The 27730-nt window shown below is 43.5% G+C and overlaps 1 protein-coding gene across 6 annotated transcripts in view; it reads right to left on the reverse strand.

Annotated features, from left to right (window-relative positions):
- Positions 1-27730, reverse strand: part of CCDC125 (coiled-coil domain containing 125) — a 48593-nt gene continuing 20863 nt past the window's right edge. For all 6 annotated transcript variants that reach the window (XM_030798574.1, XM_030798570.1, XM_030798571.1 and 3 more), the window contains 9 exons: positions 27052-27138; positions 23886-23963; positions 22758-22843; positions 19797-19879; positions 16025-16140; positions 11388-11495; positions 8852-9026; positions 2807-2937; positions 1-543 (listed from right to left, as the gene is read on the reverse strand). In XM_030798574.1, the coding sequence (XP_030654434.1) occupies positions 238-543; positions 2807-2937; positions 8852-9026; positions 11388-11495; positions 16025-16140; positions 19797-19879; positions 22758-22843; positions 23886-23963; positions 27052-27138 (1170 nt within the window). In that variant the 3' untranslated portion in view covers positions 1-237. The remainder of the gene's footprint in view (positions 544-2806; positions 2938-8851; positions 9027-11387; positions 11496-16024; positions 16141-19796; positions 19880-22757; positions 22844-23885; positions 23964-27051; positions 27139-27730) is intronic.

Below are 27730 nucleotides of genomic sequence, written 5' to 3' on the forward strand. Positions count from 1 at the left end.
GAGGCGGAGGTTGCAGTGAACCGAGATCACACCACTGCACTCCAACCTGGGTGACAGAGCAAGACTCCATCTCAAAAGAAGAAAAAGAAAATGTAGAAAATATTTGATTTAAGCGACCTCCTAAAATTCAGAAATACCTAGGAAACACAACTTCTCAAGATGCAGCAAAATTTACAAAATCATTTTTCAAAGTATCTTGATACAAACAACTCAGTTCCAATTTCAACTGGCTTGTCTTTAAAATATGATACTTGATGGCAAAGAATGGGATCTTTTAAGAGTTCTATAGTTTGGATCTATTTGAGAGTGCTGGATTGAACAAATGCAGCCCACAGAATTTAAAATGCAGACACTTGAATGTATAGGATCACCCAAAACAGAGAATTCTGAAGTCTTACGCCAGGGGTTGTTGAAAGGGAAATTCTGTTTTATAGGATTTTTTTCTTTATTCTCTTTTGAAGCAGTGTCTTTGTCTTCCAATGCCCGAGCAAGCATGTAACTAACTTTTCTTTGATGAGCCAAAGCTTCTTCTTTATCATTAAGCTGCATGCACAGAAATTAAATATGTACAAGTTAGTCAATAAATCACAGAATATATTCAGAGAAATATTGTACTATTTTATAAAATATTCAACCCTAATATTCATATTGATCTGTCCATCAGTATGAATAAATTAGGTATCACCTGATCCCCAAACATTATACTACGTGTTATTCACGATTCTTTTTTTTTTTTGAGACGGAGTCTGGCTCTGTCGCCCAGGCTGGAGTACAGTGGCAAGATCTCCACTCACTGCAAGCTCCACCTCCCAGGTTCACACCATTCTCCTGCCTCAGCCTCCCAAGTAGCTAGGACCACAGGTGCCCACCACCACACCCAGCTAATTTTTTGCATTTTTTAGTAGAGACGGGGTTTCACTGTGTTTGCCAGGATGGTCTCGATCTCCTGACCTTGTGATTGGCCCACCTCTGCCTCCCAAAGTGCTGGGATTATAGGCGTGAGCCACCGTGCCCAGCCAGTTCTTTTTTTTTTTAAGACAGGGTCTGGGTCTGTTGCCCAGGCTGGAATGCAGTGATGCCATCTTGGCTCACTGCAGCCTCTGCCTCCCAGGCTCAAGTGATTCTTGGGCCTCAGCCTCCCGAGTAGAGTAGCTGGGACTATAGGCGTGCACCACCACACCTGGCTAATTTTTGTAGGCTGGTCTCGAACTCCTGGCCTCAAGTGATCCACCCGCCTCGGCCTCCCAAAGTGCTGGAATTACAGATGTGTGCCACCATGCCAGGCTGACAATTTTTTTTTTTTTTTTTTTTTTTTTTGAGACAGAGTCTTGCTCTGTCACCCAGGTTGGAGTGCAGTTGCACGATCTTGGCTCACTGCAAGCTCCGCTCTCCCAGGTTCACACCATTCTCCTGTCTCAGCCTCCCACATAGCTAGGGACTACAGGTGCCAGCCACCACACCTGGCTAATTTTTTGTATTTTTAGTAGAGACGGAGTTTCACCATGTTAGCCAGGATGGTCTCAATCTCCTGACCTCATGATCCGCCCGCCTCGGCTTCCCAAAGTGCTGAGATTACAGGCGTGAGCCACTGCCCAGCCCCGACAATTATTTTTTAAAAGAACAGAAGACAGCATTGAAAATTTTGCAAGTCATCTGGAAATGAAGGGAAAATGTAGATCTATATGAAGTGTGTATAGATAGATATATAATATCAACATATAAAAAATATATCAACGTGCATATTTATAAAAGAATGTTGAAGTTATTAGTATATAAAATTGCTTTCATATATTTGTATGCAAATATATAACAGTCTAGAGATAAGTATGTTCATATAACCTGAGTCTCAGTGTCTTAGTTTGAGTCATCTGTGGAACGTGGGTAGCAGGACTGTAAAGGATATGATGTGTGAGGAAATGTCTTGAACACTTTAAAAATGCCTCAATAAACAGGCAGACTTGTCACAAACTGTATATATATAAATGTAGATGGCAAAGCTGGCTGGAGTTAACCACAGGAGCCCCCTGTTTTCCAAGATGGAGCCTTTAAACCTGCATGGAAAGAATATGGATGACGAGAAAAGAGGAGCTGAGGGAGATAAAGATCATGAAGGTGGAGTCTGGTACTCCAACTGGGAAAAGGACATAGAAGGCAAGTGCAAGTCTAGAGAGATGAAGAGTTGAATTAACAGGAAGCAAATAGATTAGCTTAACCTAGGGGTGTCCAATCTTTTGGCTTCCCTGGGCCACACTGGAAGAAGAATAATTGTCTTGGGCCACACATAAAATATGCTAACACTGGCTGGGCACGGTGGGTCACGCCTGTAATCCCGGCACTTTGGGAGGCCGAGGCGGGCAGATCACTTGAGGTCAGGAGTTCAAGACCAGCCTGGCCAACATGGTGAAACTCTGTCTCTACTAAAAACACACACGCAAAATTAGCCAGGCATGGTGGTGGGTGCCTGCAGTCCCAGCTGCTCTAGAGGCTGAGGCAGGAGAATTGCTTGAACCCGGGAGGTGGAGGTTGCAGTGAGCCGAGATCGCACCACTGCACTCCAGCCTGGGCGACCAAACAAAACAAAAAACCAAAAAACAAAACAAAACAAAACTTTAATACACTAACACTAATGATAGCTGATGAACTAAAAAAAAAACTCAAAAAGATCTCATAATGTTTTAAGAAAGTTTATGAATTTGTGTTGGGCCACATTCAAAGCTGTTCTGGGCTGCATGCTGCCCACAGACCATGGGTTGGACAAGCTTGGCTTAACCATAACCTGCAAAAAAAAGAAAGCAAAGACACTAACCAAATCTATGAGCATCTTAAGGACCTCTTGAGGACTGTCCTGGTCTTCCATCCTCTTAGAACTGTTTTCTGAAGGGAGCATATCCAACAGTCTCTGCCCGAAGGTTTTCTTACTCCTTGGAGATGGAAATCCTAAAATTGAACATGAAAATCCGCTGAGACATTAAAATATCCTCACTGATATACTTCCAGCAAAAGAGGTAACTTGATCTCTAGGACAAGTGAGTCCAGGAGCACACAGTGGAATGTAGTGAGCAGAGCACTGCCTTCAGAGCCAGGAGCAACGCAGGTGAGAGGCAGCAAGAGTGCTACCCTGCCATGCAGCACAGCCACCCCTCTGTGCCAGCTGACACACAGGCCACACAAGAACACAGTCCATATCACTGGATCATCACAGTCTTCAAGAGCTGCCAGAAATGCAGATCTGCCATGACATCTTCCAATTCTAAATGTCAGCCACTAGTCTTATTGTTTGAATACACTAAGGCAACCTAACAAAACATGTCTGCAGGCCACAGGGGGCCTCTGAGCCATGCAAACTCTGCTTCCGAACCGCAAAGACCTGGACCTGAATCCTCATTCAGCCACTTACTAACTGTATGACCTCGGGTGAGTTTTCTTGGCTTGATTTCCTCATCTCTAAAATGAGAATAGCATTACCTTTTTCTCAGGGAACTGTGCCATTAAATAATAAATCACACGGGCTGGGGAAGGGGAAGTGAGTTAACTGTTTCATGGGACAGGGTCTCTGTAAAGAAAGATGAAAATGTTTTGGAGCTGGATGATGATGAAGGTTACATTACATAATGTGAATATACTTAATACCATTTAAAAACGGTTCAAATGGTAAACTATATATATATATATATATACACAATTTTTTTTTTTTTTTTTGAGACGGAGTCTCGTTCTGTCGCACAGGCTGGAGTGCAGTGGCGCAATCTCGGCTCACTGCAAGCTCCGCCTCCCGGGTTCACGCCATTCTCCTGCCTCAGCCTCCCGAGCAGCCAGGACTACAGGCGCCCGCCACCACGTCTGGCTAATTTTTTTGTATTTTTAGTAGAGACAGGGTTTCACTGTGTTAGCCAGGATGGTCTCGATCTCCTGACCTCGTGATCCGCCCACCTCAGCCTCCCAAAGCACTGGGATTACAGGCATGAGCCACCGTGCCCTGCCTAAATCAATTATTTAAAATTCTGCCTTCGGTCTCTCTCAGTGCCTTACTGGAACTCAGACTTTGGGAGCTATACCCCTCTGAATTGAATTTTTTGTGGGAATTTTCCTCAGATTTGTCAATGGCTGAGTGTGATATTGTAATACAAGAAATATATATTTGGTCTTTGCCCTCAGTTCCTGACACAGAGCTCCTAAAATCCTAGTAGATAGGGGTGTTAGGTGAATCTTTTCTCATAGTTGGTCTTTGACCCCAGTTCCTAACACACAATTCCTGACTGTAATTTCCTCAGTGCTAGAAGCATCTGACACGGAGCCCCTAAATCCCTTGGAATTTCCTGGGTAATAGGTGCATGTTTTGTTCTAATGAGGCTCTTGGTGGGCTCCTGGACAGCCTCAGGACGGGGGCTGGTTGTCAGGGGAACCAATCTTGTGATTAGAAAGCTGGAACTTTCAGCCCCAGTCCCCAAACTCCGGGGAAGAGAGAGGGGCTGAAGGTTGAGTTGATCACCAATGGCCAATGACATACCATGTCCATGTAATGAAGCCTCCATAAAAACCTAAAAGGGTCTGGGGAGCTTCCAGATAGCTGAGCATGTGAGGTTCCTGAGGGGTGGTGCGCCAAAGAGAGCATCCCTTCCCACGTGCCTTGCCCTGTCCATCTCTTTATCTGGCTGTTCATCTGCATCCTTTGTAAGATCCTTTATAATAAACTGGTAAACGGAAGTGTTTCCCGGAGTTCTCTGAGGCATCCTAGCAAATCAATGGAGCCTGAGGAGGGTGTCATGGGAGTCCCAATGTATATACAGCCAGTCAGTCAGGAGCAGCAGAGACAACCCCGTGCTTTTGACTGGCATTTGGAGTGCAGGCCATCTTGTGGGACTGAGCCTTTAACCTATGGGATCTGACTCTAACTCCAGGTAGACGGTGTGAGAACTGAGGGAAATGATAGGATACCCAGCCAGTGTGTGGGGAACCCCCCACCCCCAACATCTGGTGTCAGAAGTGCTGAGCTGAGTGGTGAGTGCTGTGTAAATAGGAAAACCCTTTGGTTTTTCCTGTCTCTTACACTGAGGAAGGTAGGAATTATGGAACATCAAATGCACATATTCTCAAGTGCTGAAATGAGTATGAATCTAGCTCTTGAGAAAAATGCAGCTTTGTCTACACTGCACTATCCTAATGGCCAAGCTCCACACAGGGTTGCAGGCCTTGCATGCATGTGACAGGGTCTGACAGACTTTCATAAGATTAAGATTACTTTAACCCTGACTTTCCCCTTCGTCTCTTCTTTTTCCCATCACTTTTCTTTCCACCTCTATCAAAACAAACAAATATTTACAATCTGACTTTCTAAGAAGATCTGCCTTCAATTAGCACAAAACACCAGGGCTTTCCTCAAAGAGGATTTTACAATCTGCTGCTATTAAGGGCTTAGCTGAGAGAGGAGGTGTCTGAGGAAGATTATCTACACATAGCTGTGGTCCATGGTAGAACCAGGTATTCTTAGTGTTTTCCACTTGTTCCTAAAAGGCTAAATACATGGACCATGTTAGCTTTTTCCCTGGAAAAATCACCTACCCTGGATTGAACATTGAAGTTGTACCTTGGCCGGGCGCGGTGGCTCACACTTGTAATCCCAGCACTTTGGGAGGCCGAGGCGGGCGGATCACGAGGTCAGGAAATCGAGACCATGCTGAAACCCCGTCTCTACTAAAAATACAAAAAATTAGCCGGGCATGGTGGCGGGCGCCTGTAGTCCCAGCTACTCGGAGAGGCTGAGGCAGGAGAATGGCGTGAACCTGGGAGGCGGAGCTTGCAGTGAGCCGAGATCACACCACTGCACTCCAGCCTGGGTGACAGAGCGAGACTCTGTCTCAAAAAAAAAATAAATAAATAAATAAATAAATAAATAAAGTTGTACCTTCAGCTTTTATCAAGAGATCATTATAGAAAATGACCATATTATCTAAATACATTATTTTGTATTTATTATAAGACATTGTTGGCCAGGTACAATGGATCACATCTGTAATTGCAGCATTTTGGGAGGCCGAGGAGGGAGGACTGCTTGAGCCCAGGAGTTTGAGACCAGCCTGGGTAACATAGTGAGACCTCACCTCTACAAACAAATACAAAATTTAGCCTGGCATGGTGGCACGTGCCTGTAGTCCCAGCTGCTAGGGAGGCTGGGGTGGGAGGATTGCTTGAGCCCATGAAGTAGAGGCTGCAGTGAGTCATGATCACACCACTGCACTCCAGCCTGGGCAACAGGACAAGATCCTGTCTCAAAAGAAAAAAAAAAAAAAAGCTAAAACATTGTTGGGAATTTAGCCATTATATTTTCTCAAAACTTTCGTATCAGAAAACATTTTTAGAAATTAATTTCAGGATAATATGAATGACTTTCTCAGAATGAGTGTTATAAAACATTATATTTTCCTGTTTTGCCCTGGCTTCCATCTAATGAGCACTCCAAACTTGTAGCTTCTATGATCTGTTTTTCCCTACTCTGTAGTTCTGATTTACTGCTTGTTTGTATCATCCCTCTGCATCACTTCTTACCCTTTTCAGCAAAGAAAAGGAGGAAAGCTTAGTTAACGAAACTAAAATTCACAACAGCTGACTCCTATACTGTTAGTAATATATACTGTTCGAAAAGAAATATTTCAAACAAAATGGCTATCTATTATAAAGGTTTCATTTTATTATTTTTTTTTTTTGAGACAGAGTCTCGCTTTGTCACCCAGGCTGGAGTACAGTGGCACGATCTTGGCTCACTGCAACCTCTGCCCCCAGGTTCAAGCGATTCTCCTGCCTCAGCTTCCCGAGTAGCTGGGATTACAGGTGAGTGCCATCATGCCCAGCTAATTTTTGTATTTTTAGTAGAGATGGGGTTTCTCTATGTTGGCCAGGCTGGTCTCGAACCTCAGGTGATCTGCCTGCCTCAGCCTGCCAAAGTGCTGGGATTACAGTTGTGAGCCACTGCGCATGGCCAAGTTTCATTTTTCTTTTTTTTTTTTTTTTTTGAGACAGTCTCGCTCTTTCCCCCAGCCTGGAGTGCAGTAGTGTAATCTTGGCTCACTGCAACCTCCACTTGCCAGGTTCAAGTGATTCTCCTGCCTCAGCCTCCCAAGTAGCTGGAACTACAGGCACCTGCCACCATGCCCAGCTAATTTTTGTATTTTTAGTAGAGATGGGGTTTCACCATGTTGGCCAGGCTGGTCTTGAACTCCTGACCTCAGGTGATCTGCCTGCTTTAGCCTGCCAAAGTGCTGGGATTACAGGTGTGAGCCACCGCACATGGCCAGGTTTCATTTTTCTTTTCTTTTTTTTTTTTTTTTTTTTTTTTTGAGACAGTCTCGCTCTTTCCCCCAGCCTGGAGTGCAGTAGTGTAATCTTGGCTCACTGGAACCTCCACTTGCCAGGTTCAAGTGATTCTCCTGCCTCAGCCTCCCAAGTAGCTGGAACTACAGGTGCCTGCCACCATGCCCAACTAATTTTTGTATTTTTAGTAGAGGCAGGGTTTCACCATGTTGGCCAGGCTGGTCTCAAACTCCTGACTTCAAATGATCCACCCACCTCGGCCTCCCAAAGTGCTGAGATTACAGGCGTGAGCCACCACACCCGGCCACCAGGTTTCATTTTAAATATTTTCTATGATGGTGTTCCCCTAAGATCATTTTAAATATTACAAGATGTGTATTAGTCTTTCTAAATTCACCTGAATATGAGATATTAGAATTAGAATTATAGATCTGACAGATAAGAAAATATTTAGAAATACAGTCATCCTAGAATTTTTCTATAAAACATTTAAAATTCTTATAAACTTCACTTGATTCTTTCTCAACTGATAAATGGTTTCAAATTATAATTCGGCATTTTAAATTGAAGCAATATGAATTGTACAGAATAATACTGATAAAAATTGATATGAACTACTTAGAGAAACTAAGATTTCTAAAAAATAACAGCTACTTTGTTTATACTGGAAGATCCTCAATTCTCTCATGCTATTTTAATATATTTTTTAATATACAGATATAATAATACTCAATACTGATCATTAACTTTTTTTTTTTGAGATGGAGTCTCATTCCATCACCCAGTGGTGCGATCTCAGCTCACTGCAACCTCTGCCTCCTGGGTTCAAGCGATTCTCCTGCGTCAGCCTCTCAAGCAGGTGGGATTATAGGCGTGTGCTACCATGCCCGGCTAATTTTTGTGTTTTTAGTAGAGATGGAGTTTTGCCATGTTGGCTAGGCTGTTCTTAAACTCCTGACCTCAGGTGATCCACCCTCCTTGGCCTCTCAAAGTGCTGGGATTACAGGCGTGAGCCACTACACCCAGCCTGGCCGTAAACTTTTGATGGGCTCATGTACCAAAACCTAAACTTCTGCTTCATGTTTTCTAAGAATATTTTATTAATTTGTCCAACTTAAGGTTTTTCCTCTATTCCTCAATATCCTTCTGAGAAGGATACATTTCAATAAAGTTTAATTAGATAGATACATTTAATGTCATGTTTAAATGACATTTTTCACATTACTTCCTTCTTGGCAGTTTCCCTTTAATCACCTAGCACTTTTATTGTAAAGTTTTTTCACTAAACATGGTCTTATTTAAATGAAACAGAAGAGTACTAGAAAAGAGATATTCCTGTTATGGTTTGTAGATTCCAATAGTTCATCTGCACATGTAATATCCAATGACTCCTTTTCTTCCATAGTTGCTAAGTTTTTAAGTAAACCACAAACACATGTGAAGTTTCAATTATTTTTGCCCACATTGGATTAAGTGTGCTTCATCAACTTGGATTATAAACAAAACAAAATTACACCTACTTATTGCCATTATAATTCATAGTTACCATCCTCTTTAAGGCGCTTCCAATTCATCCATTTTGTTGCTTTTTTACTCATTTTATCCATTTGTGTCAATTGTAGTGCCTGGTCATTTTTTCTCATTAATTGTTGCTCAAATGCAATTCTGAAAGCATCTGCCATCACGTAAGCTTCTTCTTTACTCTTCTGCAAAAGTTCCAACTGATTTTGAAAGAAAGTTTAGAGGTGTCAGAGGCAAAACCAGAACAATTCTTGCTGAATGGGGAGTCAAATTAACATATGCAATCTCCCTGCCTAGCACTGGTCTATTGCCTGTGTCTGATCTAGTTTATCTGCTTATGCTAATTAATACTTGCTACTTCTGCAGTAGCAACTTACTCTGATCCAGATTATCCGCAGTTTCCCTTGTGGTGCCTGTCAACTGCCTGCTAATCTAACCCCTGGACCTCACTACCCCATGCAGGCCCTGCTCAAGTCCTGGGACAAAGGGCCCAACATGAAAGATAAGAGGATGCCAAAGGCTGCATTTCAACTCCGCTTTGGGCCATTCCAGACCACACCACTGAAAATAATGATGAATACCACCTTTCAAATACTTCTCATAGATGACCTTGACTTTGATCAATGTAATCTCATGTTTTTCTTTTCTTCTTCTTTTTTTGTTTTTTTTGACGGAGTCTCGCTCTGTCACCCAGGCTGGAGTGCAGTGTCACAATCTCAGCTCACTGCAAGCTCCCCCTCCTGGATTCAAGCAATTCTCCTGCCTCAGCCTCCTGAGTAGATGGGACTACAGGTGCATGTTGCCACGCCTGGCTAATTTTTTGTATTTTAGTAGAGGTGGGGTTTCACTGTGTTGCCCAGGCTGGTCTCGAACTCCTGAGCTCAGGCAATCCACCCGCCTCAGCCTCCCAAAGTGCTAGGTTTACAGGCGTGAGCCCCTGCACTCGGCCTTTTTTTGTTTGTTTTTGAGACAGGGTCTCTCACTCTGTCACCCAGGCTAGAGTGCAGTGGTATGAACACGGCTCACTGTAACTGTGATGTCTTAGGCTCAAGTGATTCTCCCACCTCAGCCTCCCAAAGTGCTGGGATTACAGGTGTAACCCATTGCCCCCTCATGCTTTTCTTAATGAATGGCTACTGTCCAACTGTTGGCTTTCCTATATACTTTAAAGACTTTATTTTGGCTGTGTGTAGTGGCTCACGCCTGTAATCCCAGCACTTTGGGAGGCCGAGGTGGGCGGATCACCAGGTCAGGAGTTCAAGACCAGCCTGGCCAACATAGTGAAACCCCATCTCTACTAAAAATACAAAAATTAGCCAGGAGTGGTGGCAGGCGCCTGTAATCCCAGCTACTCAGGAGCCTGAGGCAGAGAATCACTTGAACCCAGGAGGTGGAGGTTGCAGTGAGCCGAGATTGCACCACTGCATTCCAGCCTGGGCAACAGAGCAAGACTCTGCCTCAAAAAAAAAAAAAAAAAACTTTAATTTTTTTCAATGTAATTTTGTCCTATTTTATTCTATTTTAAGTTCTAGGATACAGGTGCAGGATGCAGGTTTGTTACCTAGGTAAATGTGTGTCATGGTGGTTTGCCACACCTAAGGACTTTAAATTCCATAACTTCAAAGACCAAATATAATGGCAGCTATCATTTGAATTAATGTCTGGCATGTTCATGGTGCTGTGCTAAACATTTTATGTCTATTTCCTCACAACAACCATCCAAGGTAGTTATTACCCTCCACTTAACACAGTAGGAAAACTGAGACCTACCCCATCCAAAGCCACACAGCTAGTAAATGGTGGAGCAAAGATGCAAACCTAGGTCTGGCTGGGACAAAGTTTCCTTTCACTGTGCCTTGCTGCTGTTCAAATACACTCCATGCTTATCTCTCCATTAATCAGTGTTGCTGATCCTGGTGATTTTAAGCATAAATGTACATTTTCCTTCTGTTATATAGTAATTTTAGGGCCATGTATAGATGAGAACAATATAAATTTTAGGAATATTAATTATGAGCTTAAGCAAATGACTTTAGGTAACTTCAAATATCATGCCAAGTACTTTTTTTTTTTTTTGGAGACGGAGTTTCGCTCTTGTTGCCTAGGCTGGAGTGCAGTGGTGTAATCTCAGCTCACTGCAACCTCCGCCTCCCAGGTTCAAGTGATTCTCCTGCCTCAGCCTCCCAAGCAGCTGGGATTACAGGTGACCGCCATCACGTCTGGCTAATTTTTTGTATTTTTAGTAGAGACGTGGTTTCACCATGTTGCCCAGGCTGGTCTTAAACTCCTGACCTCAGGTGATCTGCCTGCCTTAGCCTCCCAAAGTGCTGGGATTACAGGCGTGAGCTACTGCACCGTGCCCCAAGTACTATTAATATTTGTATTTTGGAACCAGGTAAACAAAATCCAGTTAATAAGTTGATGCTATCACATGAAAACTAAGCATAAGTTCCATAGTCAATAACTACTAAAATGAAGTTAATTATTGCAAACATGTCCATTTATTCTACTATTAATAGAGAAACAAAACTAAAGCTTTTGCTGTTGCGATAACGCAATACCTCTTGTTTGAGCTGAAGAAGCAGTTTCCGAGTGGACGCTGCCATTCTGGCACAAGAACAGGGGTTCCCTCCAGGCCCATGACAAAGGCAGGCTCCGAGGACTGCAAGCTGTAAATTGAAAAGCATTGCTTCTGTTACTAAGTGTCGCACTGTTTTAGCTGCACACAAACACAGGGGCATTTACACACATATCCATGCACACTACTACTCAGGCATCTGATCCAAAAAAACTGGAAAGGAAAAACAAAATAGAAGAAAGCTGAGACTGGGATCTTAGAATACAAATAGAAATTAACTACAAATGACGAAAAGAATGTCATGACTTGGACACAAACAAAAGGGAATTTTACTTTCCTTCATCTCACTCTTAAAACCTTTAATCCTGGCGCCACTCTCCTATAGGTCTGAGTCCTTGGCAGGAGTTTAGCCTAACAATATCGTTAACGCTAACATCCACAGCACACCTTTCCTGTGACAGTGTGGCCCTGATGCCTGGCATTCACTACTGCCAGTTTCCTCTAAGCTGAGTCATCTACTCAGAAATGACGAGGGAATTTTAATATATAATGAGAAAAAGTCATCCCTCCACTCCTAAAAAAAATAAAAAAATACGATTGATTCCTGTGTAAAAGAATAAAACTTTAGCACCATCCAAACTTATGCCAAGGGTGAAGTTAAGCCCTGGAGACTGAGTCAGGTAGCATGTTTGAAATTCTGCCTCTAGATTAGAGAGTAACCCTCTTCCTCGTTGCTCTTGTTCTGTAAATGAGGAGGAGAGAACAGAGACCAGATCTTTCTGCTTCCATCACTGACCTCTGTTACAGATTAGCTGTCTTATTTTCTTATACCTAACTCAGACTAGATGACTTCCAAAAGAACCCCATGGCTGTTACATCTTCAGTGTGGAATGTTAAATATACCTTCCCCAAAAGAAAACGATCACCTCAACTAATAAGATCTCTGTAACTATGCACCAAATCATACCATCAAAAGATGTTGAAATTCTGTTAAACTTCCCTAAACATTGTCCATATAAGCCAGCACAAACTTCTACACTTTAGAACACTGACTTTTTTTTTTTTTTTTTTGAGACGGAGTCTCGCTCTGTCACCCAGGCTGGAGTGCGGTGGCGCGATCTCGGCTCACTGCAACCTCCACCTCCCAGGTTCACGCCATTGTCCTGCCTCAGCCTCCCGAGTAGCTGGGACTACAGGCGCCCGCCACCACGCCCGGCTAATTTTTTTTTATTTTTTAAGTAGAGACAGGGTTTCACCGTGTTAGCCAGGATGGTCTCGATCTCCTGACCTCGTGATCCGCCCGCCTCAGCCTCCCAAAGTGCTGGGATTACAGGCGTGAGCCATTACACCCGGCCTAAAACACTGACTTCTTTGGAATATGTGGCTCCTTGGGTGATCCATCCTCAACTTTTGTGCTTGAATAAACTCTTTAAACTAGATTCTGGCCAGGCGTGGTGGCTCATGCCTGTAATCCCAGCACTTTGGCAAGCCAAGGCAGGTGGATGACCTGAGGTCAGGAGTTCAAGACCAGCTGGACCAACATGGTGAAATCCCATCTCTACTGAAAATACAAAAATTAGCCGGGCGTGGTGGCTCATGCCTGTAATCCCAGCTACTTGGGAGCCTGAGGTAGGAGAATCACTTGAACCTGGGAGGCAGAGGTTGCAGTGAGCTGAAATCATGCATTGCAACTCCAGCCTGGGCAACAAGAGCAAAACTCTGTCTCAAAAATAAATAAATAATAAACTAGATTCTGATCCCTTATTTTTGGTTGACATTTGGTTGACCACTGTAGTTGGAAGAAAAGTAGTATAATAATTTTACTTTTTAAAACTCCACTTTAAAAGCTAACCACAAGTGGGCCAGGCATGGTGGCTCATGCCTGTAATCCCAGCAATTTGGGAGGCTGAGGCAGGTGGATCACCTGAGTTCAGGATTTCGAGACCATCCTGCCCAACATTGTGAAACCCGTCTCTACTAAAAAATACAAAAATTAGCTGGGCATGGTGGTGGATGCCTGTAATCCCAGCTACTTGGGAGGCTGAGGCAGGAGAATCGCTTGAACCCAGGAGGCAGAGGTTGCAGTCAGCAGAGATTGCACCATTGTACTCCAGCCTGGGCAACAGAGCAAGACTCCATCTCAAACACAAAGCTAACCACAAATACTTTCCCAACATATTCCAGTATGTACCAATTTCACAGGAGCAATCTATACAACATAGTGTGCCATATATTTTATTTTATTCTTATTTATTTATTTTTGAGATGGAGTCTCACTCTGTCACCTAGGCTGGAGTGCAGTGGTGCGATCTCAGCTCCCTGGAACTTCTGCCTCCCAAGTTCAAGCTGAGATTTCAGGCATGTGCCACCCTACCCAGCTAATTTTTTTTTTGTATTTTTAGTAGAGATGGGGTTTCACCTTGGTGGTCAGGCTGGTCTCGAACTCCTGACCTCAAATGATCCACCTGCCTCGGCATCCCAACGTGCTGGGATTATAGGTGTGAGCCACTGCAGCTGGCCTGTGCCATATTTATTTATTTATTTATTTATTTATTTTTCTGAGACAGAGTTTTGCTCTTGTTGCCCAGGCTGGAGTGTAATGGCATGATCACGGCTCACCACAACCTCCGTCTCCCAGGTTCAAGCAATTCTCCTGCCTCAGCCTCCCAGTATCTGGGATTACAGGCATACACCACCACACCCAGCTAATTTTGTATTTTTACTGGAGACAGGGTTTCTCCATGTTGGTCAGGCTGGTCTCAAACTCCCGACCTTAGGTGATCCACCTGCCTCAGCCTCCCCAAGTGCTGGGATTACAGGCGTTAGCCACCGCACCTGGCCCATATTTTAAAGTTTCATATGGGCTAGGTGTGGTGGCTCACACCTGTAATCCCAGCACTTTGGGAGGCCAAGGCAGGCAGATAGCTTGAGCACAGGAGTTCGTGACCAGCCTGGGCAACATGAGACACTGTCTCTACAAAAAATAAACAAAAAACATTAGCTGGGTGTGATAATGGTGTGCACCCGTAGTCCCAGCTACTTGGGAGGCTGAGGTCAGAGGATGACTTGAGCCCAGGAGGTCTAAGCTGCAGTGAGCCATGACTGTGCCACTGTACTCCAGCCTGAGCTACAGAGTGAGGCCCTGTCTCAAAAACAAAACAAAACAAAACAAAAAAATAAATTAAAAATAAAGTTTTGTGTGGAATTTACTGTAAAATTGTTATCTAAGCATCTTCCTGTTGCTGTACATTTCACATGGATGAGCTGACATAAAATATAATCCTATTTTAGAGGCTTTTCAGAGAGGAAAATTCCACTGCCTCCCTTAGTGTAAAGGCCATTTCGGAACATTCTTTCTCACATCAATGATAACCGTGAAGCACAGAGTGAGCTTTCAGTTGAGCTGAATGTACAAATGGTGGATCTGTGGCGAAAGGTCTTTTCCCTTTTCATTTTCCTACTTCTGATAATCGCCCATGCCTAAGTTGCCAAAAGCAACTAAGACCTGGGAAGGGCCAATATAAATCACAGCAGGTTTCGGCCAGGACCCGACTCCCCGTGCTACTTCCTCACCTCAGTGCTCCCTCACCAGCTGTGTCGGGGCCTTTGTTCCTGCCTGGCTGGAGGTAAGGCTGGCCCATAGTCTACTCGAGACTATCATAAAACACCCTGTCCCTAAACTTTCTTTAAGCTGTTTCTTGCATTTTTCCTTTTTGCTACTATACTAGTTTTCCACCCATGGCAGTAGAACATGGTGCTCAAAAGCACAGACTCTAAGCTCAGTCTACAGGCTGCAAATCCCAGCTCCACCATGCACTAGCTATGTGACACCAGGCAAATTACCTAACCCCTCAATGCCTCTGTTACCTCATTTGTGAAGTGGGGGTTATAACAGTACCCACTTTATGGGGTATTTGTGTAGACTAAATACGTCAATGTATGTAAAGCACTTAGAACATCATCTGAACTTGCTCAGGACTATGCAGGTATTTGCTATTATTATTACCAATTTTTCTTAAGTTCTACAATAAGTGCATGGCTGCCCCCTATCACTCTACTGCTCCATTATTTTTTTGTGAGTCCCAGGCCCCTTCTGACCTCATTAGCCAAACTCCCACATTGCCAGCCATTGGCATTGCACCAGCAGATTTTTTTCTGAACCTGGCTTTACCACAGGTTGACCTTGCCACCTCAGGAAAGTAACTGAACTAATTTGAGCCTTAGTTTCCTCTTCTCTAAAATGGTGAAAATACCTGCTTTGCAGCCCTCACAAGACTCCGATGAAGATCAGATACAACAATGTGTATGAAAGCACTCAAACGGTTAAGTCCCGACCCACATGTGAGACATTCCCAACACAGCTTCTGCTGGAACTGTAAAGATGAGAATAAACGGGGCAGAAGTGGCCAGCACATTCCCTCATGTCCAAGAATGTCCTGTATGAAGGGCATGGAACCAGCAGAACTGGAAGAACCAACCTGGGCCCAGGGGCGTCTCTCACTGTCATCCTCAAATTGCTAAGTATGTGCTATCCTAGAATGTGTACACAAGGGCAATGAGGGAAAGAAAAGGAAAGTAGAAAATGTCCCTTCTGTTCAGCTTTCCTGCATGCTTACCTACCTCAAGACCTGAAGCCTCTGCAGAGCCACTTTTATCACAGCACATGTTTTCCTGAGCCATCTTCTGCTGTTTGATATCAAGCATGGCGAGGGCCTCCAAATACCGTTGATTCAAAACTAGGAAGGGCCATATGAGAAAGTATTCATTATGAAGCCTAACTCCACCTTCATCCAATCTAGTTACCCCAACATCACATGTTCATTTCGTACAAGCAATACACTACCCACAAGATCTGGCTCCATTCAGAAAACCTATCTGATAGAATAGTGAGTATCACATAAGATCATATATATGTAATACTAGATGAGATGGTGTCATTTTTAATGGAAAAGCATCTTAACTTTGCAACTGAAGTTGGATTCCTGTTTCCTCTTGGAAAATTTGTAGGATTTTCCAAAAGGGAATATGTAAAAGGAAATTATTCAGAGACTTTATGGTTAGTGAGAAAACTGGATGGTGAGATCTCATATATTGTATCCATATCAAACATACCAGCTGTCCAAGCTCTATCAGATTTTTGTATTAGGAGTTTTCACAAGAAGATCTCAAACCAAACATTTAGAAAGAGAGGGGTCCTGCTGTCTACTGGAGAGCAGAAAACAGTATCTTTTCCCTGTCACTGCAGGGTGGAGTGGTAGGACAGAAGGGGAGGACTTATGGTGGTGAGCAGCTTCTGTCCTGAACTTATCTAACACAGGAGACATCTGGAGTCCCTGGTGCTGAGAAGCGCCAGCTGTGTGTGCAGATCTCAGCTGGAGGAGTTTATACAACTCAGCTAAGACACAGCATAAAGTGCCGCTCTCAGCCCCAGGGCCTAATTTAGAGCTTTTTTTGTCCTTTTCTTCTTTTTTTCCTTCCTTTTCTTTGTTTAAGAGACAGAGTCTTGCTCTGTCACCCAGGCTGGAGTGCAGTGGTCCAATCATAGCTCACTGCAACTTCAAACTCCTGGGCTCCAGGGATCCTCTCACCTTAACCTCCCAAGCAGCCAGGAAGTTGCAGTGAGGTGAGATTGCGCCATTGCACTCTAGCCTGGGCGACAGAGCAAGACTCCCTCTCAAAAAAAAAAAAAAAACCAGGTGCATGCTACCATGTCTGGCTAATTTTTGTTTATTTTTTGTAGAGGAAGAGTCTCGTTATGTTGCCCAGATTGGTCTCAGACTCCTGGCCTCAAGCAATCCTCTCCCCTTGGCTTTCCATAGCACTGGCCATTACAGGCATGAGCAACAGCGCCTGGCTTGTGTTTTGTCCTCTTCAAGCCACCTCTTTAATTTCTGCTAAGAAGGAAGAACTAGCCTCTTCTCTAAATTTTTAGGGCTGGGTGCAGTAGCTCACACCTGTAATCCCAGCACTTTTGGAGGCCAAATTGGGAGGATTGCTTGAGCCAGGAGTTGAGCCCTCACAAAGTGAGTCACCCCCATCTCTACAAACATTTTTTTTTTAATGTTGCACTTTGGGAGGCCAAGGCAGGTGGATCACCTGAGGTCAGGAGTTCAAGACCAGCCTGGTCAACATGGTGAAACCCCGTCTCTACAGAAAGACAAAAATATTAGCTGGGCATGATGGCAGGTGCCTATAATCCCAGCTATGTGGGAGGCCAAGGCGGGAGAATCCTTGAACCCGGGAGGAGGAGGTTGCAGTGAGGTGAGATTGCACCACTGCACTCCAGCCTGGGCGACAGAGTGAGACTCCGTCTCAAAAAAAAAAAAAAAAAATCTGGGCATGGGGTGGGTGTCTGTAATCCCAGCTACTCAGGAAGTGGAGGCAGGAGAATCACTTGAACCTGGGAGGCAGAGGTCATAGTGAGCCGAGATTGTGCCACTGCACTCCAGCCTGGGCAACAGAGTGAGATTCTGTCTCAAAATAATAATAATAATAATATATTTTTTAATTAGCTGGACATGGTGGAACATGCCTGTAGTACCAACAACTTGGGAGGCTGAGGTGGGAGGATCTCTTGAGCCTAGAAAGTCGAGGTTGCAGTGAACTGAGATTGTGTCACTGCACTCCAAACTGGGCAACAGAGCAAGATCCTGTGTGAAAATAAATAAACAAATAAATAAATAAAATATGTAAAAAGTTAACATCAGTTCGGACATGGTGACTCACGCCTGTAATCCCAGCACTTTGGGAGGCCAAGGTGGGTGGATCATTTGAAGTCAGGAGTTTGAGACCAGCCTGGCCAACATGGTGAAACCCTGCCTCTACTAAAAATACAAAAATTAGCCAGGCGTGGTGGCAGGCACCTGTAGTCCCAGCTACTTGGGAGGCTGAGGCAGGAGGATCACTTTAACTGGGAGGAGGACGTCGCAGTGAGCCAAGATGGCGCCACTGCACTCCAGCCTGGGCAACAGAGTGAGACTCCACCTCAAAAAAAAATAAAAATAAAAAGGCCAGGCGCGGTGGCTCACACCTGTAATCCCAGCACTTTGGGAGGCTGAGGCGGGCGGATCACAAGGTCAGGAGATTGAGACCATCCTGGCCAACATGGTGAAACCCCTGTCTCTACTAAAAATACAAAAATTAGCTGGGTGTGGTGGCATGCGCCTGTAGTCCCAGCTACTCAGGAGGCTGAGGCAGAAGAATTGCTTAAACCCAGGAGGCAGAGCTTGCAGTGAGCTAAGATTGCACCACTGCACTCCAGCCTGGCGATACAGTGAGACTCTGTCTCAAAAAAAAAAAAGTTAACATCAAATATCTTAGTATCCTTGCATCAACTTTTATCGTAAGGTAGACCATTATATAAGAGATATAGAACATATAAATTATATACATATATATATCATTTCTACTTAGGTTCTTCAAATATCAGGTGCTCTACAATTTTGCTTTAAGTGAAAACTAAATAAAAAGGAGAAAATGGGGAGAAATTGCTTAATAGGTATGAGATTTTACTTTGGAGTACTGGAACTGTCTGGAACTAGACAGAGGTGGTGGTTAGGCAACTTTGTGAATGCCACTGAATTGTTAACTTATTTTTTCGAGACCGAGTTTCGCTCTGTCACCCAAGCTGCAGTGCAGTGGCACAATCATGGCTCACTGCAGCCTCAACCTCCTGGGTTCCAGCAATCCTCCCACTTCAGCCTCCCAAGTAGCTGAGACTACAGGCCAGTCCACCACATCTGGCTAATTTTGGTTTTTCTGTTGTTGTTGTTGTTTGTTTCTAAAACAAGGTTTTGCTATGTTGCCTAGGCTGGTCTCAAACTCCTAAGCTGAAGTGATCCTCCTGCCTTGGCCTCCCAAAGTTCTGGGATTACAGGCATGAGTCACTGTGCCTGGCAAGAATTGTTCACTTTTTTTTTTTTTTTTTTGAAATGGAGTCTCACTCTGTTGTCCAGGCTGGAGTGCAGAGGCACAATCTCAGGTCACTGCAACCTTGGCCTCCAGAGTAAAAGGGATTCACCTGCCTCAGCCTCCTGAGTAGTTGGGACTACAGGTGCGCACCACCATGCCTCGCTAATTTTTGTATTTTTGGTAGAAATGGAGTTTCATTATGTTGGCCAGGCTGGTCTTGAACTCCTGACCTCAGATGATCTGCCCACCTTGGCCTCCCGAAGTGCTGGGATTACAAGCATGAGCTACTGCGCCCAGCCAGGAATTGTTCACTTTTAAATAGTTTTATGTTATGTGAATTTCACCTTGATAAATTTTCTTAAATTTAAAAAACCTAAATGATACATTTCTTCCCTCTATTATACTTAATGTATATTATTTCAAAATACTAGCATGTTATCTTTACTGATACATGTGCTCTTAATACAAAAATCATCATTACCTGCATTGTCAGACTTCAGCATTTTAATTTCTTCTGTTTTCACTTTCAAATTCTCTTTGAGGACTGCATTTTCACAGTTTAGCCTGGAAAAAAGTAGCCTTCAAATAACTAAAACATTAAAACTTCCTTGCTGAGTGAGAATATTTTTATTGCCATAATTGGAACACAAAAATCTAAATATAGTTTTTCCTACTTCAAAATAGTGTGGAATTTACATGTATCATAAAAATAAAAGCGATTTAAAGGAATGTGGTAAGTTTTGTTTTTTTTTTTTGAAATGGAGTCTCACTCTGTAGCCCAGGCTGAAGTGCAGTGGGACAATCTCAGCTCACTGCAACCTCAACTTCTTGGGTTCAAGTGATTCTCCTGCCTCAGCCTCCCAAGTAGCTGGGATTACAGGCGTCTGCTACCACACTTGGCTAATTTTTGTATTTTTAGTAGAGATGGGGTTTCACCATGTTGGCCAGGCTGGTCTCGAACTCCTGACCTCAAGTGATCAGCCCGCCTCAGCCTCCCAAAGTGCTGGGATTACAGTTGTGAGCCATCATGCCCAGCCAAGATTTTAAACATACCCCTTTTTTTTTTCTCTCTTTTTGAGACAGAGTCTTGCTCTGTTCCTAGGCTGGAGTGCAGTCGTGTGATCTCAACTCACTGCAACCTCTGCCTCCCAGGTTCAAGTGATTCTCCTGCCGCAGCCTCCTGAGTAGCTAGGATTACAGGTGCCTGCCACCACGCCCGGCTAATTTTTGTATTTTAGTAGAGAAGTGGTTTCATCATGTTGGCTGGGCTGATCTCAAACTCCTGACTTCAAGTGATCTGCCCATCTCGGCCTCCCAAAGTGCTGGGATTACAGGCGTGAGCCACTGCACCCGGCCTAAACATACTCTTAACCCTTCTTAGTTGAGACATAATCAGAACCAGAAATATTTCTAAGCCATCCATTTTGCATACTCATTCTCTTTACTTAATAACCATTTGAATATCAACTATATGCTTAGGTCACCTTCAGAAACTTACATACATAGGTCCTCATGTAAACTATGGACTTCGGGTAATAATGATGTATCAACATTGGTTATAAAAAATGTACCACTCTGGTGGGGGATGTTGTCAGTGGGCGAGGCTGTGTATATGGGAAATCTCTGTACCTTCTGATCAATTTTGTTGTGAATCTACAACTGCACTAAAAAAAAAAAAACCAACGAAGTATTTCACGGAAAAAAAAGATACATAGGGTACACCCATGTTCATAGCAGCATCATGCAAAATAGCCAAAAGGTAGAGTTAACTCAAGTATCCATCAGGAATGAATGGATAAACAAAATGGCGTACATACATAACATAGAATATTATTCAGTCTTTCTGTTTTTTTTTTGGATACAAGGTCTCGCTCTGTCATCAAGGCTAGAGTGCAGTGGCCCAGTCTCAGGTCCCTGTAGCCTCTACCTCCTGGGTTCAAGTGATTCTCCTGCCTCAGTCTCCTGAGTAGCTGGGATACAGGTGTGTGCCACCATGCCCAGTTAATTTTTGTATTTTTGGTAGAGACAGGGTTTCGCCACATGGGCCAGGTTGGCCTAGAACTAACTCCTGGCCTCAAGTGATCCACCTGCCTCAGCCTCCCAAAATGCTGGGATTATGTAGAGAGCCGAAAGCCAGAGGATCATGACCAACTTAGCATTCCACTGAGGCTGTATGATCCAACAGCAAACTGTTTATCATGAATGCAGGATGTAGGCAAACTCACATCTGCACCTGCCGCCAGAAGGTTTGCTGAGGGCAGTCACTCTCTGGCGCCATGCTCCTTGAGGTTATCTACTGGAACATCTGGATACTACTGTTCAGAGAATGCCATTCTGCAAGCCTGCACCGAGTCAAGCAGCTGACTGAAAACCACCTCCTCCCTATCTCCTTTACTCAGTAAATACGAAGGGCGCTAAAAGCTCAGGGCCCTTGTTCACTAGAGCAAGGAGCCCCCTGACCCCTTCTTCCAAATATACTCTTTTGTCCTTATTTTTATTCCCACGTCCGTCCCCCTTTGTTCAGTCCAACAGGGACTGGGGCGTGATAGGATTGTGTGAGCCACCATACCCAACTGAAATGACTGACTTTATAGTAAGTGTATAACTTAAAGTTATTAAATAAACTCACACAAATAAAAGAGTTGTTCCAAAGATATTTTTTCTCTCTTTGGAGTTGATTGTCAGAACATAAAAATTTACCATCTTAACCATCTTATTTTTCATCTTTTTTTTTTTTTAACAAGATGAGGATCTTGCTATGTCATCTAGGCTGGTTTTGAACTCCTGAACCAAGCAGTCCTCCCACCTCGGGCTCCCAAAGTGCTGAAATTACAGATCTGAGCCATCATGCCCAGCACCTCAAAAGATTTTGTTTGAAAAAAACAAATAGTTCCAATTCTAAAATAATTCTTACACTGTATTTTAAGATAGAGTTTATACTATTTTGGTTTTAGTTTTTTTGTTTTATTTTTGAGACATGGACTCACTCTGTCATCCAGGCTGAAGTGCAGTGGCACAATCATGGCTCACTGTAGCCTCCAACTCCCGGGCCCAAGTGATCTTCACACCTTAGCTTCCCATGTAGCTGGGGCTACAGATGCAAGCCACCACACCCAGCTACTTTTTGTATTTTTGTAGAGATAGGGTTTCAACATGTTGCCCAGGCTGGTCTCAAATTCCTGGACTCAAGTGATCCTCAGATCCAAGTGCCTCAGATTCCCAAAAGTGCTGGGATTAAAGGTGTGAGACACCACACCCAGCCTATGCTATTTTTTTTCTTTAAGGAAAATTAACACTAACAAAAATATGTGACTAGTAAGTGGATAAGCAATAAAAATTTTATAATCTTTTGCACTTGGCTCAAAGAAGAAAGCATAAATTACTTTTGAATTACATACATTTTAAAGGTTGTCAAAGAAAAATAATGGAGTAATATACAAACCTGTCATATTTTTGGATCCAAGATTCCTCTATATTTTTAAATCTATTATGATCAAATTCTATTTCCCACTGCAAGGCATTTATTTCCTATGGAAAGAAAATAGTACCTTCATGGCAAATTACTACAAATAAATCATTTCAGGACATTGTGAATAGCTGAAATAAATCATATAATCAGTTCTCAGAAGTGGTTTAAAGAGAAAAATTAATTATTGCTATAAAAGTATCTCTGACATTTGCAAACACATATAATATGCCTCTTTAGCACTCAAAACAACTCTGCCAAAACTCACTTAATATAGAAAAAATTTCAAATTGTTTGCCTTCAAAATTTGCTGGACTGCTACACCTAGATTTCTCAGTGCCCACCTCCGCTGCATGTAGAGACCTCAAGCAAAATCCACTCCTGGAAATCTTAGCTCAATTGTCCCATCAAGGGAGAAGACACCAAGCACAGGAGACATGACCATCTAGGATGATTCCTAACTACCTTTATAGTGAAGATGAGATGGTCAGAAAGACATACGTCCTGCCAGGCAAGGATAAGGATTTAAAAAAAAAATTTTTTTTGAAGAAAAATGGGCTAGGCATGGTGTCTCACTCCTGTAATCCCAGCACTTTGGGAGACCAAGGTGGGCAAATTACAAGGTCAGGAGATCGAGACCATTCTGGTTAACACGGTGAAATCCCGTCTCTACTAAAAATACAAAAAATTGGCCGGGCGTGGTGGCAGGCACCTGTAATCCCAGCTACTTGGGAGCATGAGGCAGGAGAATGGAGTGACCCCGGGAGGCAGAGCTCATAGTGAATGGAGATCGCGCCACTGCACTCCAGCCTGGGCGACAGAGCAGGACTCCGTCTCAAAAAAAAAAAACCGAAGAAGAAATGAGAAGTACCAATTTGGCAGGCCTCCTACTACCTTAACATGGGGAAATAAAAATAACCTGAATTCATTGTGCACATGACAATCTGTTTTAGATTGTAAACTCCAAAAGGGAAGACCATCAGAACTGAAGCACACCTAGCAGAGGGTATGCACAAATGACAGATCCATTAGTATGGTGAGTTTAGGGAAATTATATTTAAAGCTTATTGGATTCAATAAGTCTACACTGAAAGCACCAAATACCTTCTCCAAGGATCTGTTTTGTTCCGTAGTTTTTTGAAGCACTGCCTGCGTATGACTTGTGGCTTTGCCAAGTATTGCCTAAGAAAAATAAAACTAGCATCAGTATAAATTAAATCTGTAATCACTCCTATGTACATCATGAAGTTCTCTTCTATTTTAAGGCAATGGAAAATTAAGATGAATTGAGATAAGAATTTCCCAGTGACCACCTTTTATGGAGAGTCTGATAGTTCAGAAGTCAGGAGATCTTGGTTTGGCTCTTTTCCCATGAATGTGGAAATTAATGAATGAATTTTCCACACAAAGAAAGTGTTCAGAACAGTACTATTCTTCAGTCAAAAAGTGGAAACCACCTGATATGGTTTGGCTCTGTGTCCCCACCCAAACCTCATTTTGAATTGTACTCCCATAATTACCACGTGTTGTGAGAGGACCCAGTGGGAGATAATTTGAATTATGCGGGCGGTTGTCCCCATACTGTTCTCATGGTAGTGAAAAAGTCTCACAAGATCTGATGATTTTATCAGGCGTTCCGCTTTGGCATCTCTCTCATTTTCTCTTGCTGCTGCCATGTTATAAGTGCCTTTTGCCTCCCGCCATGATTCTGAGACCTCCCCAGCCATGTGGAACTGTAAGTCCAATTAAACCTCTTTTTCTTCCCAGTCTTGCGTATGTCTTTATCAGGAGCATAAAAATGGACTAATACAGTAATTTGGTACCAGTAGAGTGGGGCATTGCTGAAAAGATACCCAAAAATGTGGAAGCTACTTTGGAACTGGGTAACAGGCAGAGATTGGGACAGTTTGGAGGCTCAGAAGACAGGAAAATGTGGGAAAGATTGGAACTTTCTAGAGACTTGCTGAGTGTCTTTCACAAAAACACTGATAATGATATGGACAATGAAATCCAGGCTGAGGTGGTCTCAGATGGAGATGAGGAACTTGTTGGGAACTAAAGCAAAAGTGACTCTTGTTATGTTTTAGCAAAGAGATTTGTGGCATTTTGCCCCTGCCCTAGAGATTTGTGGAACTTTGAACTTGAGAGAGATGATTTAGAGTATCTGGTGGAAGAAATTTCTAAGCAGCAAAGCATTCAAGAGATGGCTTGGGTACTGTTAAAGGCATTCCATTTTAAAAGGGAAGCACAGCATAAAAGTTCAGAAAATTTGCAGACTGACAACGCAATAGAAAAGAAAATCCCATTTTCTAAGGATAAATTCAAGCTAGCTGCAGATATTTGCATAAGTAATGAGGAGCCAAATGTTAATCCCCAAGATAATGAGGAAAATGTCTCCAGGGCATGTCAGAGACCTTTGCAGCAGCCTCTCTCATCACAGATCCAGAAGTCTTGGAGGAAAAAATGGTTTCGTGGGCAGGGCCCAGGGTCCCCGTGCTGTGTGCAGTCTAAGGACTTGGTGCCCTGCATCCCAGCCACTCCAACAGTGGCTGAAAGGGGCCAAGGTACAACTTGGTCTGTGAATATAGAGGGTGCAAGCCCCAAGCCTTGGCAGCTTCCACGTGATGTTGAGCCTGTGGGTGCACAGAAGTAAAGAATCGGGGTTTGGGAACCTCCACTAGATTTCAGAGGATGTATGGAAATGCCTGGGATGTCCAGGCAGAAGTTTCCTGCAGGGATGGGGCTCTCATGGAGAACCTCTGCTAGGGCACTGCAGAAGGGAAATGTGGGGTTGGAGCCCCCACACAGAGTCCCTACTACACCACTGCCTAGTGGAGCTATGAGAAGAGGGCCACCATCCTCCAGACCCCAGAATGGTAGATCCACCCATGGCTTACACTGTGCACCCGGGAAAGCCACAGACACTCAATGCCAGCCTGTGAAAGCAGCCAGGAGGGAGGCTGTACTCTGCAAAGCCACAGGGGCAGAGCTGCCCAAGGCCATGGGAACCCACCTCTTGCATCAGTGTGACCTGGATGTGAGCCCTGGAGTCAAAGGAGATCATTTTGGAGCTTTAAAATTTGACTGCCCTGCTGGATTTTTTACTTGTATGAGCCCAGTAACCCCTTTGTTTTGGCCAATTTCTCCCATTTGGAATGGCTATATACCTACATCCTCATTGTATGTAGGAAGTAACTAGCTTGCTTTTGATTTTACCAGCTCATAGGCAGAAGGGACTTGCCTTGTCTCAGATGAGACTTTGGACTGTGGACTTTTGGGTTAATGCTGAAATGATTTAAGACTTTGGGGGACTGTTGGGAAGGCATGATTGGTTTTGAAATATGAGGACATGAGATTTGGAGGGGCCGGAGCAGAATGATACGGTTTGGCTCTGTGTCCTCACCCAAATCTCATCTTGAATTGTACTCCCATAATTCCCACATGTTGTGGGAGGGACCCAATGGGAGATAATTTGAATCATGGGGGTGGTTTCCCCCATACTGTTCTGGTATGTGAATAAGTTTCATGAGATCTGATGGTTTTATCAGGGGTTTCCACTTTTGAATCTTCCTCATTTTCTCTTGCTGCTGCCACGTAGGAACTGCCTTTCACCTCCCACCATGATTCTGAGGCCTTCACAGCCATGTGGAACTGTAAGTCCAATTAAACCTCTTTTTTTTCCCCCAGTCTTGGGTATGTCTTTATCGGCAGCATGAAAATGGACTAATACACCACCCAAATGTCCATCAACTGGTGAATGCATAAGCAAAACATGGTGCGTCTACACAATGGAGTATTACTTGGCAATAAAAAGGAAGAAAGTACTGATACATGCTACGACATGTATGAACCCCTAAAACATGCTAACTAAAAGAATCTCAATGCAAAAGAACCCAGTCATATATCTTATGATTCTATTTATATTAAATAGAAAAGGCAAATCTACAAACAGAAAATAGATTCCTGGGGATAGGGGTGGGAATGAGGAATGACTGCTGATGGGCACCAAGTCCCTTTTTTGGTGTTGGAAATGTTCTAAAATTAGATTATAGTGATGGTGGTATAACTCTTATATCCAGTAAAAACGAATTGTAGTGTACATTTACATGTGAACTTCATGATATATAAATTATAAAGCTCTTAAAAATATATATACCTAAAAAAACCCTCAACTATATTAAGTCCTTCTGCTTTGGTTTTAAAAGTTAAAACCATACCAACATTATTATTGGAATGTGTAAGTGGTGAAAGTTTAAAAACAACTTCTTACCATGCTTTGAAGAATTTTCAATGCTTCCTCTTTACCTCTGAGTTGTCTTTGAGATGCCTCAAGTTCAGTTTTTAAAATTTCTACCTCCTGAGGACAGAAAGAAAATTAGTCTTCCTATCTGCAAGATATGCAACCCTAAAATTATCAGTTTGGCTAGTCTACATTTACCCTTGGCTCAAACCACTTACAAATGAGGCTGAAAATTCTTCTAAACTTAGTGAGTGAACCAGACCTACTAAAACTGAAAGCCTCGGCCAGGCAAGGTGGCTCACGCCTGTAATCCCTGCACTTTGGGAGGCCGAGGTGGGTGGATCACCTGAGGTCAGGAATTCATGACCAGCCTGGCTAACATGGTGAAACCACGTCTCTACTAAACATACAAAAAATTTGCCGGGCGTGGTGGTGCATGCCTGTAATCCCAGCTACTCTGGAGGCTGAGACAGGAGAATCACTTGAACCCGGGAGGCGGAGGTTGCAGTGAGCCGAGGCTGAGGCACTGCACTCCAGTCTGGGTGACAGCAAGACTCTGTCTCAATTAAAAAAGTAAAAAATAGCTGGCCATGGTGGCTCACACCTGTAATCCCAGCTACTCCGGAGGCTGAGGCATGAGAATTGCTTGAACCAGGAAGGTCTCTGAGACAGTTTCACTCTGTCACCCAGGCTGGAGTGCAGTGGTGTG

The sequence above is a fragment of the Nomascus leucogenys genome, chromosome 18, assembly GCF_006542625.1.
Source record: "Nomascus leucogenys isolate Asia chromosome 18, Asia_NLE_v1, whole genome shotgun sequence".
NCBI classification, from domain to species: Eukaryota; Metazoa; Chordata; class Mammalia; order Primates; family Hylobatidae; genus Nomascus; species Nomascus leucogenys.